Here is a 19,652-nt window from a genome sequence, read left to right as displayed (position 1 = left end):
TTAGCAATAAAATAGCAAAAAAATATGGGGTGTGTCTCATGGCTCCCGTATGAAATGGTCTTTCTAGCTTAATAGACATCATTTCTCTGGTATTGTACATGCATTGAAAATGTTCCATAAGCGGACTATTCAAATATTTCGAAACAAAAAATTCGTTTTATAAACATAGCTCCTTCATTTTTGGCGATAAAAAGATTTTTCAAAAATTATTTTGTAAGGATTTTTGAATATCTATAAGACTGTGTAAATTAAATTCCGTTAGATTCCTTAGTTTTTAATTGGAGTGGGTTTACAGAGCTCGAATAAGGGGGTGTTTGCTCGTAAATAGAGGTTTTAAACAGCTATATCTCGCTATCTCTTCACTCTAAGGGAAATCTATGAACAATATAATTTTAATCATTAAAAAAGCTACAATTCAGTTGTTTATCACTTTTTTCATATCTCCAGTATTTTCGGAGAGATTTTGAAGTAAAAGGTAAAAAATACAAAATTGCAAAAAATCAATTTTTCTTTAAACTCCAATTTTTCGAAAATTAGGCCATTTAAATAGGTCAAACTTCTTGGGTGTATTGACAATACAAATATACAAGGAACTACAGAAAGGTGAAAACCAATTTATAATTAGGAGGGTAGTTAGGGGATTATTTTCACTGATTTTTTCGTAGAAAAAAAGCAGGTACCGACCTTTTTTTGATCATAAGTCGTTCTATTTTCACGATAGAATTTTTTTATTTTTATTCTTTGAAGGGATTTATTTTATAGTTGAAAAAAGATTATTTTAGTTTTCCTCGAAAAATGCAAAGTTTTCCCGTTATTTGGCTTTAAATATTTTAAATTATGAATTTGACGAGAAAAGCTGATATTTAACATGCCGTATCTCGGTTTATATTGGTCTTAAAGATATTGCAGAAAAAGAATTTAGTTTATGTTACTAAAAGATACAATTTTGTTATTTGAAGTTTTTTTGATTAAATGCGTATTTTTCGAGGTATTCTCAAAAAACCCTCTAAAAGAGTCGATTTTTTCGACGAAAAACTGTTACATTTAAGCGCGAATAACTCGAAAAATATTAGTTTTACGAAGAAAATGTAAAAAACATTTTTTTCTTAGAATCACTCTCTACATCGATTTACATGGTTAAAATATAATAAAAAATTTCCACCCCCGAGATGGGGTGGCAACCACCCCCAAGGTTTTAGCGTACAGCGGCATGATATAGAAAATGATCCTTGGACTATTCCCTACCTTCTGTGAAAATTTAAAGTAAATCCATGCTGGACGAAAAAATTGCGAGCCAAAATGCTTCATTTCCTCGACTAATGGTGTTCCGAATGTTTTTGATAGGCAGCGAATGTGTTACTCAATGAAAGTAAAAAATAAAATCAGATTATACCGTCTACAGTAGATTTAATTTCTTTAAACTGAGTTTTAATTGATTAAAGAACGTGGATCCAAAATGATGCCTTCGGGCTTTCTAGGTAGGTATGCTAAGCCAGACTTTCTAGTGTTAAGTGTGTTTTATAGCAATTCCGTAGAAGCAGCGGACAAAAAGATGCGATAATTATACGTTAATTACCTGATGAGCCACACATTGAAACTTTTTATTCGCATAGAATAGAAGAATAAGAAGTCCTAGCGGAAGAGACCTAAATGAAATCCAGATTGGATTAAAAATGTGCTGGATACACGTGAGGCACTTTTTGGTTTAATTATATTTCTTCAAAAATGTCCCTACCAACGTTAATATTTTATGTGACTTTCATCGATTACTAAACCCCTTTTGATAGGGTACAGCATGGAACGCTTTTGAACGTATTAAGAAGGCAGTGATAGTAGGGACCTACGTATCATAAAGCTTGTATTGGAATTAGAAAGCACTCGTATAAGTCGATGGGAAATTAACCGACGAATTTTACATTCAGTAGGTACCTACTATATTTACTGAGGTGTCAGACAGGAATGCATTTTATTTCTACTGTTATATTTCTTTGCAAGGTAATGACTTTTGAGTGAAAATCAATGGTAAGCTGAGTCACAGTAACCTCAGACACGCTGACGACACTGTTACTTCATGCCACAGTTTCCAGAGCTTTCAGGAGATTGCGCAAACAAAAAAGGAAGAGAAATGGATCTAAAATATATCCCACTACTACAAAATTTATGATATTTAGTCGCCAAACCTACAATAATGCTTTCCACAGATAGACTAACAAAGCATTGAAAGAGTTGCTCACTCTTAATATCTGGAATGTTACATTACAAATCAACTAGAGAGATCAAATGCAAAATTGAAGCAACTCACACAACGTTTCTAAAAATTAAATCATTTTTCTGTAACCATAGCTTAAACTTAAAATTACGTCAAAGAATGAACAAATTCTATATTTGGTCAGTGTTGTTACATAACACTGAGATCTGGATTTTGAAAGCTGATACGATTATAATCGTATAGGCGTTTGAGATATGGTTGCATAGAAACATGTTCCGAATACCCTAGACAGAGCAAATAAATTTAAATAGAGCAGTGTTAAATAGAGCAAATGTCATCAGAGAGTTACTGAAAAATATTAAACTAAAGAAAAATTTCATATCCAGGGCGTGCTCTTAGAAGAAACTGGTACAGCATCCTTCATCTTATCATGACAGGTATAGGTAAATCGATTACCGCAGAGGAATAATAGTCTGGGCAGATTTTCGGTGAATAGGCCATTTTTGGGAAAAGTTATTTACCAGCAATTTTATTGCTGGAATCGAATCTTATGATTCTATACATTAATAATATAGGTATGCAAAGTCCGCAGATGGTGTGCTACTTTTTTTATAAACAAAATGGCGCCCGAAAATCGTGTTTTTTCAGTTTTTGCTCTATAACTCCAAAGATTTTAAGTTTACACCAAAAACACTTAAATAAAAATTTACCGCAATTAAATTCTGCATAGAAACGTGTTTTCCCTATTTACTTCGACGAAAGGTTTCCCCGGAAAATGCGGGTTTTTCCAACAAAATCTTTAATTTTCAACTAAAATTTTAGATAAGTAATTGTTAATCAATAATTAAATAACTTGGTAATATAAAAGCCCCTTTCGCATAGATTATAATTCCAGAAGCCGATGGAAATTTAATGAACATTTTAGCAACAATTGAATTTAATTAAAAATTTACGGCCGCTATAATAACCACAATAATTATGATACATAAGAATATCTACGATTTTTGTATAAAAAGACACTGTACCTATCTAATCTAGTATTTAAACGGCCTCAGGAATATTTAAAGTTATAAACAATTTTTTGGCTTATAAACAAATAGAATATCTCGGGAAATATTAAATTAAATTAAATCATGAAAACGGTATTGGAAAAAAGCGACAGGGCGCTTCTTTAAAAGCAAAAACGCTTAATTGTGATAAGTGGTTCCTGAGATACAGTCGGTCAAATTTGATCGGCATTTACGGCAAAGATATAAACAATATGTTCATAATTTTCAAACCGTCACCTTTTTGTTTTTGTCCTCTTTCTCTACACTAATTTTCATATCTTTAAAATACTCATAACATATAATATTATAGTAAAACCTATCGACATTACGAGTGAAAATTGCCAAAAATAGTAAAGTTCCAATCAAAAATTAGGTTGGAGAAAATGTAATCTCAAAGTTTAAAATCGGTATACGTTAAAAAAATGCATTTTCTCGGCTTCCCATAGAGCAATTTTCTTTATTATTTTTTGTTCCCAAGTAACTCGAGTGGAGCCATCTAACTAACGCATTATTAAATGTCAAAGTTGCTTTTGTTTTGTTATAATAAATTAATTTATTTATTATAACAAAAATTTTTAATTTGTTTAAATAAAATTTTTTTAAATAATGATGCAGCTTTCAAATGAGAATATTTGTGTTTTTAACGTTAAAATGTACACTTGTAGTAAGTTTATCTAAAAAAAGTCCACAACTGGAAAAATATGTAGTTTTCTTTTCTTATAAATAAATTAATATATTATAACAAAACAAAAGCAAGTTTGACATTTAATAATGCGTCAGTTAGATGGCTCTACTCGAGTTACTCTGGAACAAAAAAAGAATGAAGGAAATTGCTCCATGGGAAGCCGAGAAAACGCATTTTTTTAACGTATAGGTACCGATTTTGAACTTTGAGATTACATTTTCTCCAACCTAATTTTTGTTTGGAATTTTGCTATTATTGGCAATTTTCACTCGTATATATCGATAGTATTTATCATAATAATATATGTTATAAGTATTTCAAAGATATGAAAACTGGTGTAGAGAAAGAGGACAAAGTAAAAAGGTGATGGTTCGAAAATTACGATCCTATTGTTTATACATTTGCCGTAAATGCCGGTCTACTTTGACGGGTTGTATCTCAGGAACCACTTATCACAATTAAACGTTTTTGCTTTTAAAAGAGCACTTTTTGAGAACTTTTTGCCGCTTTTTTTCCAATACCGTTTTCATGATTTAAATTAATTTAATATTTCCCAAGATAATCTATTTGTTTATAAGCCAAAAAATTGTTTATAATTTTAAAATATTCCTGGGCCGTTTAAATAATCCAAATTCAATTCTGTGAACTACATTAAATAGGTACAGTGTCTTTTTATACAAAAATCATAGTTATTCTTATGTATCATAATTATTGTGGTTATTATAGCGACAATAATTTTTTTAGTTCACAATTCAATTGTTGCTAAAGTGTTCATTCAATTTTCATCGGCTTCTGGAATTATAATCTATGCGAAAAGAGGTTTTACATTACCAAGTTATTTAATTATTGATAAACAATTACTTATCTAAAATTTTAGTTAAAAATTAGAGATTTTGTTAGAAAAACCCTCATTTTCTGGGGAAAATTTTCTTCGAAGTAAATCGGGAAAAACACGTTTCTATGCAGAATTTAATTGCGGTGAATTTTTATTTAGTTGATTTTGGTGTAAAGTTCAAATCTTTTGAGTTATAGAGCAAAAATTGAAAAAGAACACGATTTTCGGGCGCCATTTTGTTTATAAAAAAAGTAGCACACCATCTGCGGACTTTGCGGACCTATATAATTAATATATAGAATAATACGATTCGATTCCAGCAATAAAATTGCTGGTAAATAACTTTTCCTTGTATTTTGCTAATTAGCCCAGAGTATAGCTGAATACCGTCAGCAACTCGCCAATGTAATTTCCAACATTGGGACGACCTAATATAGCGCTTAAAGAAGAAAACGACTTAGAAGCAATGACTTTGTCATAAAGTGTAGAATTAGATGGGGCTCAAAAGTTGAGTATTAAAAAAATAAAACCCAACTTTAACTAATCTAACCAACAATTCATTAAGGTGAAACTGTAGCGATCAACAGGTAGCGAAAACGCGTTCCAAGATTGCGGCTGTAATTTTGAATATTTTTTCGAGATATTTGGCACACGTATTCGTAATATAATAAAGAATGGTGGTACAGAGCCCAATTTGAAAAATATATTAATATGTGGAAATTACTCTGTAATTAAATACAATATTAAAAAAACGAGCCTGTACCGCCATTAAGAAGAACAAAAAAATACACTTTCTTTAAATAAACTTTTTTATCCGATGCCTACATTTTGTGTCATTTTGGAACTACTAAAATTTTTTATTTCATTGGTAGTTCCAAAATGACACAAAATCTAGGCATCGGATAAAAAAGTTTATTTGAAGAAAGTGTATTTTTTTGTTCTTCTTAATGGCGGTACAGGCTCGTTTTTTTAATATTGTATTTAATTACAGAGTAATTTCCACATATTAATATATTTTTCAAATTGGGCTCTGTACCGCCATTCTTTATTATATTACGAATACGTGTGCCAAATATCTCGAAAAAATATTCAAAATTACAACCGCAATCTTGGAACGCGTTTTTGCTACCTGTTGATCGCTACTGTTTCCTCTTAAGAATAATTATATTACTACATTAAAAAAAATTTTTATTCTCCAGTTTAATTGCACAGTCAATAGCCAACCTATATTACAAATTTTTTGATATAACATTATCCAAAACTTTTAAAAGTAACGAGACCTAAATCTATACTGTTTTATTGTTGGAATATTTTTACTAATTCCTACTAATTCTGAATTGTTTTTCATTTACGAGTTGACACCTTTTTACAAATTTCAAGGAACTGTAAAATAAATACAGACATAAGCTTCAATATTCCGCTACATATTTTTTTATATTTCTTTCTCCTATATAATTGTTTCAGCAGTTTGTATTTATTACCCAAATATATAACAATATCATATTCTCTATAACTAATTCCATAAATTATTCTTATAATACCATTTACAAAAGAATATTAAATACTTATTGCCTAAAATATTCTAAGTTTGTTCAAAAAAATTCCAAAAACTTATGAATTGTTCTTTATTGTTAAAGGAACAAAGAAATTAAGGAACTTTTTTAAGTTTCATATACGACATAATGCTAATATCCCTCTATTGGCATAAGTTTGGTTAATTTTATTTTAAAATGTCAATAGAAAGAGAAGATAGAAATAGCTACAGATTCACCATACATTCCTGTGAGAAGGCCGTGTAGAATATTTTTGTATATTCCAACAATAAGTACATTTTTTGATTAACACATCAGTGGTGAATCAGTTGCTACAAGATATTCTTCATCTTTATAAAATAAAACGAACCAATTACACATATTTTTTGATGAAACCTATGAAAAAGTTGGACATCTGACTTATTTGAAGATATACAAAATTAACATTCCTAATGTTGAAGATGCAGATTTACTTCAATGCAAGATACAGTTTAACTCCCTTCCATTTCTTTTAATGTACAGTATAGGTCGTCCTGTTGATAACACAACTGTCACTAAACCACTAAACTATTCTGTACAGCCTTTACCACAAAGAGATATCAAACTTCGCCACTGGCTTCATGCATATTGTTTATACTTAAATTTTTGAGCCATTTTTTCTACCATCTTCACACCACTTCAGTGAACAGTAGATTTACCATTCATTACCATAGAACTATCAACTTCGCCGTTTTGCTTCGTCGTCCGCCTGGAGGAACTACTGGTGCATTTGGCTCTCAGCAACCTCAGCCCCATCCAGTTGGAGAAAGTGCTCATTGGAATCGAACCATTTTGACCTTGGGCTTGTTCTGCTAGATGTTCTTTTTGGAGTTGATACCTACACAGTAAAAAAATCATATTAGTTGAGTGCATAATACTTTTATACAATATAATTACAGCGACACTTTTGCTTATAAGGCTATGTAATATACAAAATAAACTAAACAATACGAATAATATAGCACACACAATGACACCACGCTTGCACGAGGTTCCATCTGTTATAATTGTGCTTAGTAAAACATTTTTCTTGTTATTATTACGTCGAATCTTTTCGAAAGTTGGCGATCCAAATGGCAATTGTAGCTTTTAAAACTGCTCCACGAAATATTTCTGAGGATGTTCTGATCTTCTGCCCTGTACTTTATTTTCCAATTTGACTTGGAATTAACACATGGCACAAGTATTTTATTTTCCTGTCTTTGTTCGAATTTAGAATCCATTTTGTTTATTTATATAGCGAAGTACCTACCTCATAGCTGGCAACTTTCTGTACTCATGAAATTCTCAGCATCCATCTGTATGTATACACCTCCAAGGTATATATTCTTTTTTCTGATTCAGAATCCAGTGTCCAACTTTCTCAGCCATGCAGCAAGAAAACGCAACATCTGATCATTTGCATTCTGATCTCTAGACTAAAGTCTAACCCTTTAAAATATATAAAATATATATTCATGTTTATGAGTGTTTTCCTAGCTTGTTCAATTATTGATAGAATATCTGTTTTCGGTATCATTGGCTAATAATATTTTGCTCCCAAAAGATGCTGTCCATGACTAACCTACCTACCAATATGTATGGGAGGCATTAGTTCAATTAAGAGAGCACGTGTTGGAGTCCAATGTGTAAAAGTTAGGCATGCCAGAGCTAGAGTGCCGCCAATTAGATTGGAGGATTTTCCAAAATATGGCGGAAAAAATCTTTTAAGACACCGAAGTCTAGGTACTAGTCTCTGGCAATCCGCATGGTTCCTGGTGCGGAGCGAAAAGCGTCCCTTGACACTTTTATACAACTTCGAGTTTTAAAATAGTGTCCAATTGCCGATACTAGGATCCAGTTCAAGTTCCGACAAGGTTCCAGGACGAACCATCTCTTAAGGAGGGGGCAACGTTACTATTTCCAACACCACGTAGGTCAGTCCTGACATCTCTAGATGCTTCCAGAGACTAACCGAATGAGCCAAGAACTAGTTTTGAGCGCTTTAAGACGCGACGCACCGTCTTGTCTAAATGTATTTAGTTCGATTGTATTATATTGGTTGGTCTGTGCCCATTGAATTGGCAAGTACCTAGTATCTTCGAGCAGGGAACCATGGCACCCTTTTAGCATGTGTTCCACTTTATCCATTAACATCGACTTGTAGTCATAACATTTTAACATATTACATTATGTAAACCATATATGATGATGTTAACACTATTTACGGTGTGCTAGTTTCAAAATACTCGGTAGGATGCACTGAAGATGTTCTGTTTAGAACGAAAACGTTCTGCATTCGATGACATTTTATAGTTTTTAAATAAACGATTTTATACCAGAATACATCTCGAAGTTTTTACTTCTGTATTGGTTTTGTATTATATTTGTTCTAGACCCCATGTAGAATATTGGAGAACATAGGGTTATAGTATATTTAAGTTGAATTGTTCGGGCTTTAGGCTCAGTCGTTATATGAATGTCTAAAACACGTGTTAAAAACGTAAAAAATAAATTGTAATAAATAATTGTAAATTATTTATGTAAATTATAAGTTTTAGAGTGTGATATAGATTATTGTAAATAGTAAATAGAATAAAATAATAGGTGTGGATAACTAAGTTGAAAATAAAAAATAAATAATAATAAATTAAGTGTCTCCAATTTAAATAAAGTTTAAAAACATAATACAGTACAGAACTCTTTACAATAGTTAAACCTCGCCAACATTTCTGCAGAGAACGTGTAGGTTGGGTTACTATAGGTATATATTAATATAGGAAGTAATATCGTATATTCATTAAGAATAAATCTGGACCTCGGAGGTAAACTACACTATGTCGTTTTAAGCAACTTTTCAGTAGAGCAGTTTGAATATTTAAAAAATTTTATATATCCCATAATTAGGTATCTTTCGGTCTGAAAGACAATATGATCATATTTCAATCATAACATATAACTAGTTTGTACAACACAACTGATAAAACGTTAAAATTTGCCCCAATTACTGTAATAATTAATAATATTTTACAGTGACAGTGCAGTTTACCTCTGAATGTTTTAAAAACCTTATATATTCCATAATTTGGTATCTTTCGGTCTGAAGGACAATGTGATCATATTTTAATCATAACATATAGCTAGTTTGTACAATATTACTAATAACACGTTAAAATTTATCCTCATTACTATAATTAATAGTAATTTACAGCGACATAGTGCAGTTTATCTCTGATAAATTTGACATATACTTATAGAAAATTTAATGAATTTGAACTTATTTAAGTCCAAAAAAATTAGCTACTTCTCACGAAACAAATTTTTATTTTAGTTAAATGTTTTTTTTTATTTAGCTAATGCCTAAGGCCATTAACATGGTAGGTACGGTGAATTTTTGCAATTAGGTACCTAGTGTCATGTGTAGTGTGTGTGTTGAGTAAGTGTCCTGTTACTTTGCAAAGTCGACGTCATTAGTTAAATGTTATTACAGTAAAACCTGTGTTAACGGCCATCTGTCAAAATCGGCAACCTGTAATAACGGTCATTTATATAATACGGTTGCGGCCAAATAATCTCAAAATTTTTCTTTAAAACCCATTCCATAGAATGTTACCAGTTAATATCAGCCAAAATGTTTTTGTATAGATACTTGTTGATAATACAAAATATTGTGAAATACCCAATACTATTTTATTACTTATCGTATTTATCTAAAATGAGATTAAAAATAACCTGCATAATAATTTATTAGGGTCGGTGTCGGCGATCACAAATTTCTTAACGTTCTATAATAATATGTCGTAAAGTAGGATATCTTTGTCGCTAAGGAACAAAATAAAAATATACTAGCTGATAAAGTGAAAAGTACGGTTTAAATTCACAGTTGGCCGAAAAATATGGTGTAAAATTTTCAAGCTATATAATAAAAAAATAAAAGTGAACTGAAGAATTCTTTAAAACCCTTGACATCAGAGGTTTAACATCTGATAACAATCTGAACAGATTCTGTTGTTCCGTAGAATACATACAGTCTCTGGCCAAATTATTAGACGCAATGTAAAAGATTTTATAAAAACTGTTAATTATGAGGTAATACCATTGTAATACTAAATAGGTTTTTGGTATGTACCAGACACACGGTATGTTGTTTGGTTGTTGAGTTATATGTCCATATTTTATCACAAATAGAACATTATTATTAATGAACCAATATGAATTTATTGACTGTTGAAACAAAACAGACATAACGACAATTGAATGTTGTCAATTTGTTGTTGTCATATTGTGGCTCAACAAAATAACAACATTTAATAATACTTGTTGTTATTTTTGTTTCTTTTATAATTTGTTTTAATTTAACATAATTTTAAGTGATGCGTAACTTTTGAAACTATGTGTATAATATCACTCAAAATAGAAATAGATTTTTAAGAGAAGGTACATAATATTTTTTAATTATTTATTACAATGTATTAATAACCACGATTTCTATAAAAACGACAAAAATATGTAACTATAAAAATGACCCGTTTGCCGCTAGGTGCTTAGTACACTAAGTCAAGATAGTGTTGTTTGCCATCAACCTACTGCAGTAACTGTGAGGTAAAAACACACAAGTTTACATGGTGCTTTTTACCTCTTAAATTATTTGAACATAGTGTTTTATTTTTTTGGTAATTTTGTTTTCGTGGTCATTAGTACAAAGTGTAATAAAACTTTAAAAAGCTCTTGGGGAGCTGAGTAAGTTAAAGGAAAAAAAAAACAAAACAACGCCATGTCGACATGGTGTATGTAGTTTACCTCCGAGGTCCAGAAATTAAAAATAATGCGACAATTTTTCGAAAATTTGCCTGGCAATAATCACGAGAGCCCGCAGGACTCATGTGACTCTTCCCGAATGGCAACAAGTTTGAGAAACAAACTGGAGCGTTATTTTCTTATTTATTCTTACTATCGTGTGATATTTGAAAGATTATTTTTTAACTCACATACAAAATTCAAGTCTTTAGGTCAACAGGTTCGTAAGTTTTATTTGACTGATTTGTAAAAGTTGAGATATTATTTTTAATGTTCTTGGAATTTCCAAAATCAACCTCAATTTTATTTTATATGGTTGGGTTAGTCATTCGAGCAATACCTCTGCACTAAAACATTTGTTAAGAAAAGCACTCCTATCGGAGATTGGAAATCATCAAGGCTATCCTTGTTTACAGCTGACCTAAAAAGTTCATTAGTAGTGCACCCAAACCACTCTCTTAAATTCCGCAACCATGACATTCTTCTACGGCCTGCATTCCGTTTTCCTTTTATTTTTCCTTGCACTATATTTTGAAGTAATGCGTATTTATGTCCTCTCATCAGGTGACCCAAATATTCGAGTTTTCTTCGATTTATCGTTAACAAAATTTTTGCGCATTTTCTTATCCTTCGTATTACTTCATATTTTGTGACCCTTTCAACCCAACTTATCTTCAGCATTCGACGGTAGCACCACATCTCAAAACTTGGAATATTTTTTATGTTGTTCTGTTTGAGAGTCCAGGCCTCTACACCGTATAATAGCGTATTAAATACGTAACTTCTTAGCATTCTTAATCGTTGAGGGATGCTTGTATTTCTTTTGTAAAAGAATTTTCTCATCTTTATGAAGGTAATTTCGGTACGTCTTTTTATTTCATTGTTTTGGTCTCCAGTTTCGTTTATTAAAGTTCCCAAGTATTTGTAACTTGATACTTTTTCAATTTGAATGCCGTATACAGGGTGTCCCGGAAAATAGTGCGTTCCTTTAAGGTATGGAGAGAATACACAATTTGTAACAAAAAAGTCCTATACCATTTTTTTTCTAAAGATAACCGTTTCCAAAAAAAAGTTAACATTGTTTTCCATATACCTGTATTTTAATGTTTGGAAATTTTAATAAACTGGCAACATCGTACGCACTACGGAATAATAACATAATAAGAACTCGTTTGTGATTGTGATTAACAGTATTTAAAATAATCCAACCTAATAGTAGGTAATACTTATTTGTTTACTAAAATTATTTTCTTTTGAAATGTATTGAAATATCTATTGCATAATTTTAAACGAATTACACATCTTTTAACATAAAAACACATCTTTTAACTGAACTAGTATTATGTATTTAGTAAGGTTTAAATGGGTTGAATGCTGAATATTGCTGAGGGCTTTAACTGAATTACATAGTTTTAATAGTTTACAGTGGAACTTAAATACACCAGATAATGTCTCAGTAATTTGTTTACTTGTGAACTGAAATAACTAAGTTGTACTTACTTGAAAATAATTATTATACCGAATAGATGCTTCAAGTAACCTTTCACAAACACCATTCATAGGTAATAACATAATAGGTAATACACTCACTATTCGAAAACGTTTTTGGGCATTGACACTAAACAGGATTCTTTAAAACCATCTGTTTCCTATCTATCTTCTATCCATTTATTTACATGGGACTGTCTATGCTTAAAATTGCGTACCGCACATAGTTGTCAGATTTAAATTTGCCTACCAAAATACATTTTAATTTTTTGGTCAAACGGTTGCATTTAGAAAAAAATGTTATAAGAGTTTTTTGTTCTACATGGTGCCTTCTACCTATACCTTTAAGGAACGCACTATTTTCCGGGACACCCTGTATATTAATATAATATGCTGGTTTTGTCATGTTTTCACTGAAGACCATGTACTTGGTTTTTTTGATATTGTTATTTATGCTATAATTGTTGCATGCACTATTTATATTTGCAAGTAATCATAACTCTTCTGCTGTTCTTGCAACTAGTACAGTGTCGTCCGCGTATCGAATATTATTTTTATAAACTCACCATTGAATACGATTAGTGGACTACTAACTGCTCGTTTATAGTTAGACCTTGCTTTAGTTTACAGTTTCCTTTGATTCTCTTCTTCTGAGATTCGATCTGCAGAAGTTTCTTTTTAAAAAGAGTATCATTGATATATTTTTGTTACGCCGGAGATAATTTCATGCAGATATACTTTAAATACAAACCTATAAAGAAGCGATCCAGCGACGAGCGCGGATATCACCGCGGATAGAGCCACCAGCACGAAAAGGAGGCTGAATCCAGGAACTGGCATGCAAATTCCGTAAACGACTTCCTCTCGGATGCGTCCTTGGAACACTGTTACGGCCTCGGCCCGGCTATCTGGACTAAACGCCAGATCAGCCTCGGAAATTACTTCGTAGAGGCTGCTTACGCCTACATCTGTACTTCGAGCTTTCCTGGAATATTAGAGACGTTAAAATAAATAGAATGAAAATTTAATTTGTTCGACAGCTGTGTTGATGCTAGGCGAACGAGATAAAAATATTTTAATTAAAAAGCATAGATTTTGCAGTATGTTTTTCAATCAACAATGCTATCCATAGTAATTGATTAATGTTGTTCTGAAGCTATTTCCTTGTGGCATTTTTATTATTAACCATTTTTATAATTTCCCCATCTAAATAGTTAATTATAATTGATTAATATAAATATAGTATGAACAGCTCGAATATCTAAATTTGGAAAAGGAAAATTTTACTAGAAATATTACACGTGAAATTTCTTATAGTTCTCTCTTTTTCGTTGTGTTTAATTGCCCTGGTAGTCCAGGGCGCATCTGTTTTGAGATGGACGTTGAGAGGTGACTTAAATTTTTTTGCAAAAATTGCTTGAAAATAACTCAAGTAATAATATTTAAGTTATCCTCCCACTCAAAACGGTCCGGAACATTGTTTAAATAATCAAAATGTCAAAATATGAAGGAAAAATTCGATTTTTTTATTGGATTTTTGATTATAACTTTAAAACTGTTCATTTCTGATAAAAGTTGTACTTAAATAAAAGTTGCGTAATTAAATTTCCTACAATAAAAAATTAGTTAAAAAGTTAAAAAGTGGTCACCCTTGTTGGAAAATAGCAATAATTGCGAAAAAAAAAACATACAAAAACAAGTATTCGCATTTTACGTCTTTCAACCATTTATGCTACATTCAGGACCTTCATATTTTACTCAGAAAAACTTTATGAAATAGCAAAACAACACTATAAATTTCATTAAGATCGGCTTAACAGATTTTGTAAAATAAATTTTGCAATCCAGCTTTCGCAAGAAAAATTCATTTTTTTTTTAATTTTGCAGGTCTTAAAATAAAGCAGATAGCATGTTGATTTTTTTTGGCTTATAGAAGTGTACTGTACCTTCCACTTACAATTTGCAAAATTAAAATCGATTAATTACTACGGCGTCAGAAAATTTTTTAAATAAACATTAATTTTTGGTGCTACGCGCAGGACAGCGGTGTTCGATTCACACAAGTTGATTTCCACCAAAATTTCTTCCAATCTTTTTCTAATATATTATTTTCTTACTCTATATTTTGTTATATTTTAATATTTTAAATCCACAAAAATCAATCTAATGTTATTATTGTTTGTGAAATATTGTTTAAACAATTGCATATGTTTAAAAATAATAAACTTTTATTTTCTAAGTTAAAATATATGAACAAAGAAAGTTTTTGCTAAAAAAGTGTTATTTCAAAGGATAGAGTATGTGTTTTTATTTTGCAATAAACAAATTTATTTATTTACATCGAAATGTAATAAAAATTAAAATGTATCAATAATTATCAAAGGTCATTGGAATGCCCAATCAGAGCAAACTCTCCGCTGTCCTGCGCGTAGCACCAATAATTAATGTTTATTTAAAAAAATTCCTGACGCCGTGGCGATTAATCGATTTTAGTTTTGCAAAATGCAAATGAAATGTATAGTACACTTCTATAAGCAAAAAAAATTTCAAGTTGCTATCTGCTTTATTTTCAGTCCTGTAACATTTTGAAAAAATGAATTTTTTTTGCGGAAGCTGGATTTCAAAATTTATTTTGCAAAATCTATTGAACCTAACTTAATGAAATTTACAGGATTATTTCACTGTATCATAAAGTTCTTCAGTGTGAAATATGAAGGTCATAAGTGTAGCAGGAATGGTTGAAAAACGTAAAATGTGAATACTTTTTTTTATGTTTTTTTTTCGCAATTATTGGTATTTTGAAACAAGGCTGACTATTTTTTAAATTTTTAACCAATTCTAGGTTATAGGAAATTTAATTACGCAACTTTTATTTCAGTACAACTTTTCTCGAAAATGAATACTTTTAAAGTTATAATCAAAAAACCAAGAAAAAAATCGAATTTTTCCTTCATTTTTTGACATTTTGAATATTTAAACAATGTTCCGGACCTTTTTGAGAGGAAGGATAACTCAAATATTATTATTTGAGTTATTTTCAAGCAAATTCTGCAAAAAAATTTGAGTAACCTCTCAACGTCCAAATGTACTAATATTTTTACAGATGCGCCCTGGTCTATGGGTAATAATTATAAGAATTGATGGATTCGACCGTTACTTGATGGAAGTTGATTTTATCTCACAATAAAACACTGAAAAACGTTTGTTTTTTATACTTCCATAAAATTTATTGCAACTATGTTATTACTACAGCTGTTTCGGACTAATTTCATTTGACGTAAAAAATCTTTTTCCTAGTGTTCCTCCTACAGAAACTTTTGTTTTAGTTAAAAACCTTTTAGAACATAATAGTACAAATCCGATCATTGTATCTGAAATTTTACACCTTCTTGAAATTTGCATAAATCAAGACTATTTTGAATTCAATAATCAAATTTACACAAACAACAATGCAGGACTTATTATGGGTAATCCTCTAAGCCCATTACTATCAGATATATTTATGAACCAACTTGAAACAACAATTTCTAAACACCCCGTATTTAAACAGTTCTTATATTGGTGGAGATACGTGGATGACATACTAGTCTGCTTTACAGGAACTAACAGACAACTTGACCAATTTCTATCATACATTAATTCACTTCATAGTAATATTGAGTTCACAATAGAAACAGAACAGAATAATTCCATAAACTTTCTAGATGTAACGATTACCAGACTACACAACAAACATGAGTTCTCCGTATATCATAAACCTACCCATACTGACACAACTATACACAATTCATCATCCCATCCTACACAACACAAATTAGCAGCCTACCATAGCATGATACATAGACTGACAGAAATTCCTATGACAAAAAATAACTTCGAGACAGAACTAAATATCATTAGACAAATAGCAGTAAACAATGGCTATAACGAACAAACAGTTAACAACATTTTAAACCAAAAACTCCATAAGAAAGCCTTGAAATTAGTGTATCCACCACCACAGAAAGAACCCAGTACCTTCTGCTCTCTCACATATACTGGCAAAATAACAACAAAAATAGCCAGATACATAAAAAAGAAAGGAATAACACCAGCTTTCAGAACTAACAACAACTTAAGCAAACATATTAAAAACACTAAAAGCCGAAAGAGAAAGCAACTACAGAGTGGTGTGTACAAACTACCTTGTGGTGACTGTCCGAAAACTTACATCGGTCAAACTGGCAGAACTTTTGACAAACGGATAGCAGAACACAAAAGGGCTTTCAACAATAGAAAAACAGACACTTCTACATACGCACTTCACCTTCTAGATCATAATCATTCTTTCAATGAAGAGTTTCAAATTCTACATATTTAAAATAAAGGCCTTAAGCCATCACTTTTAGAATCAATGGAAATTAAGAAATTGAAAAATACAGATATAATTCTGAATGACCAACTCGAGACAAACAGCTCCCCACTCCTCAACCTCTTCAGTTAAAGACTTAAAAAGGCAAACCCATTGTAAAATATATCACTTGAGAAAGGCACTTTGCCGAAACAGCTGTAGTAATAACATAGTTGTAATAAATTTTGTGGAAGTATAAAAAACAAACGTTTTTCAGTGTTTTATTGTGAAATAATTATAAGAATAAAATCTGCGAAACTCAGTAAAAATATATGTGGCGCACATAATATTCCAACTACAAAAGAGTTGATATGAATATTACGTGGCGCAAAAATGTATTTTCATTTTGATGGAAAATAAAATTGTAGTTTAATTTTGAAAGACTTTTCCATAATATTTGCTAAATTTGAAGTAAAACGCTCAACAAAAGAGTACCTTTGATAAAGTTTGTAGTTTGGGGCTTTTTTGTAGCGCATTTTGCTTCAAATTTAGCAAATATTTTGGAAAAATATTTCAAATAAGACTAGAATTTTATTTTCCGTCAAATCGAAATACATTTTTGCGCCACATAATGTTCATACTAGCTCCTTTTCTAGCTGGAATCTTGTGTGCGCCACTCATTTTTACCGCCTTTAGAGGTTTTTTAATCTTGTATCAGGAGTTTTCAGAAGTTGTTTGTAAATTAAACGTATGAACTTGAAAGATATTAACTTAAACGGGAAAGTTCCCGGGACTTCGCTGTATAACATGTAGTTAAAAAACTCTTACATCGAAGTAGAAAACTCCGTAGTGGTAAGTATAATTCAATTAAAAATCTTAAAAATTCAAATGGATTACATAAAATTTGTTCAGAATGAACGTTTTCGGACTTGTTAGTCCATCATCAGTGAACTAATGTACTTGAAAAATAGCCCCAAAACCAAACAGTGGTTATTGTAGAATTCAATTTACATTCTTAAATCATAAAATTGTAAAAGCTTAAAGCCGATGTTAGCGCACACCTTCGGCTAGCGGTTTTAACACAATTTCCAAAAAAAAATTTTAATTAAATTAATTGACAAAAAAAGAAGAATGCATGTAATTTATTTAATTCAAAATACATATTACTATTGTCAGATAACAGAAAAAAAGTTTATTTAACAAATAAGCATTGTTTTTCGCTTGAATTCAATGTTCAAACCAGCTCCCTCCAACCACCTGTCTATTGAAAGTTTGAGCATTTAATTTAAGCGAAAAGCAGTGCTTATTTCTCAAATAAACATTTTTTTTGTTTTCTGACAGCAGTAAAATGTATTTTGAATTAAATAAATTACACACATTCTTCTTTTTTTTTCAATTAATTTAATTTAAAACCATTTTTTTTGACACTGTGTAAAAACAATTATGTTAACATTTATATTACTGAATACAGAATTGAATTCCCTTTCAAATGAGCTATCACACGACCTCTAGTCTCATTAAAAACTCATAGATTACGTCATCACGTCCATATGGATGACGTCACTCGTATGAAATATATGCCAAAATATCGTAATTTGAAAGTAAAAATCGACTTGTTTCGGGATTGACGCCTTGACGTCAATCGCCTTGACGTCAATGTTCGAGATAATATACAGTATGGTGCAAATGTCTAGAATAAATTCGATATTTCGTAAACCGGCGAATTTAAGGAAAAATCCCCGAACAGGTCCTTTTTTATATTTAAATTACGATAATTTGGCATACTTTCACACGAGTGACGTCATCCATATGGACGTGATGACGTAATCTATGATTTTTTAATGAGACTAGGGGTCGTGTGATAGCTCATTTGAAAGGGTATTCAATTCTGTATTCAGTAATATAAATGTTAACAGAATTGTTTTTACACAGTTTAAAAAAAAATTAATTAAATTAATTGACCAAAAAAAGGGTATGTAATTTATTTAATTCAAAATACATATTACTATTGTCAGATAACAGAAAAAAAATTATTTAACAAATAAGCATTGTTTTTCGCTTGAATTCAATGTTCAAACCAGCTCCCTCCAACCACCTGCCTCTTGGAAGTTTGAACATTTAATTTAAGCGAAGAGCAATGCTTATTTCTCAAATTAACATTTTTTGTCTGTTTTCTGACAGCAATGAGCTATCACACGACCTCTAGTCTTATTAAAAAAAAAAAAAGAATGTTTGTGTATTTTGTACGCACGTAAGAAGTTATACTTCTATTATTACGATTTCAACGAAATTAATATACTTAACAGGTTATTTGTATTTTATTTAAATATTAAACTAACTTTCTTTACCTACCACTTTTAAAATTTTTTTATTAAAACGATACCAAAAATATAAAAAAAAAGAATATGAATCGTCCGGGATTTGAACCCGGGACCTCTTGATCTCCGGTCACACGCTCTATCACTGAGCTATATGACTTTTGCTTTGACAGGTTACAAGATTTCTGATATATACTAAGTGAAGTATAAAAAAATACTTTAAATATCCTTACTATTATTATAAAATATCTTATTCCCTAGGAAGACAAATCCAAAGACACAAAAATTATACTAAATAATACATTTACTAAGAACACTAATATATCGTTTTATATGATATAATATGACTTATTTGCGCTGACAGCGCTGATATATACACTCACCGGCAGAG

General features: G+C 30.8%; 1 protein-coding gene across 3 annotated transcripts in view; it reads right to left on the bottom strand.

Annotated features, from left to right (window-relative positions):
• Positions 1 to 258: 258 nt before the first annotated feature.
• LOC126884417 (uncharacterized) overlaps positions 259 to 19,652 on the bottom strand; it is a 592,334-nt gene continuing 572,940 nt past the window's right edge. For all 3 annotated transcript variants that reach the window (XM_050650324.1, XM_050650330.1, XM_050650336.1), the window contains exons 8-9: positions 13,365 to 13,598; positions 259 to 7,187 (exon numbers count right to left, since the gene is read on the bottom strand). In XM_050650324.1, coding sequence (XP_050506281.1) covers positions 6,989 to 7,187; positions 13,365 to 13,598 — 433 coding nt within the window. In that variant the 3' untranslated portion in view covers positions 259 to 6,988. The remainder of the gene's footprint in view (positions 7,188 to 13,364; positions 13,599 to 19,652) is intronic.

The sequence above is a fragment of the Diabrotica virgifera genome, chromosome 1 (assembly GCF_917563875.1).
Source record: "Diabrotica virgifera virgifera chromosome 1, PGI_DIABVI_V3a".
Classification (NCBI taxonomy): domain Eukaryota; kingdom Metazoa; phylum Arthropoda; class Insecta; order Coleoptera; family Chrysomelidae; genus Diabrotica; species Diabrotica virgifera.
The sequence above is the reverse complement of the archived record's forward strand: the minus strand, read 5'-3'. Positions and strand labels throughout refer to the sequence as shown.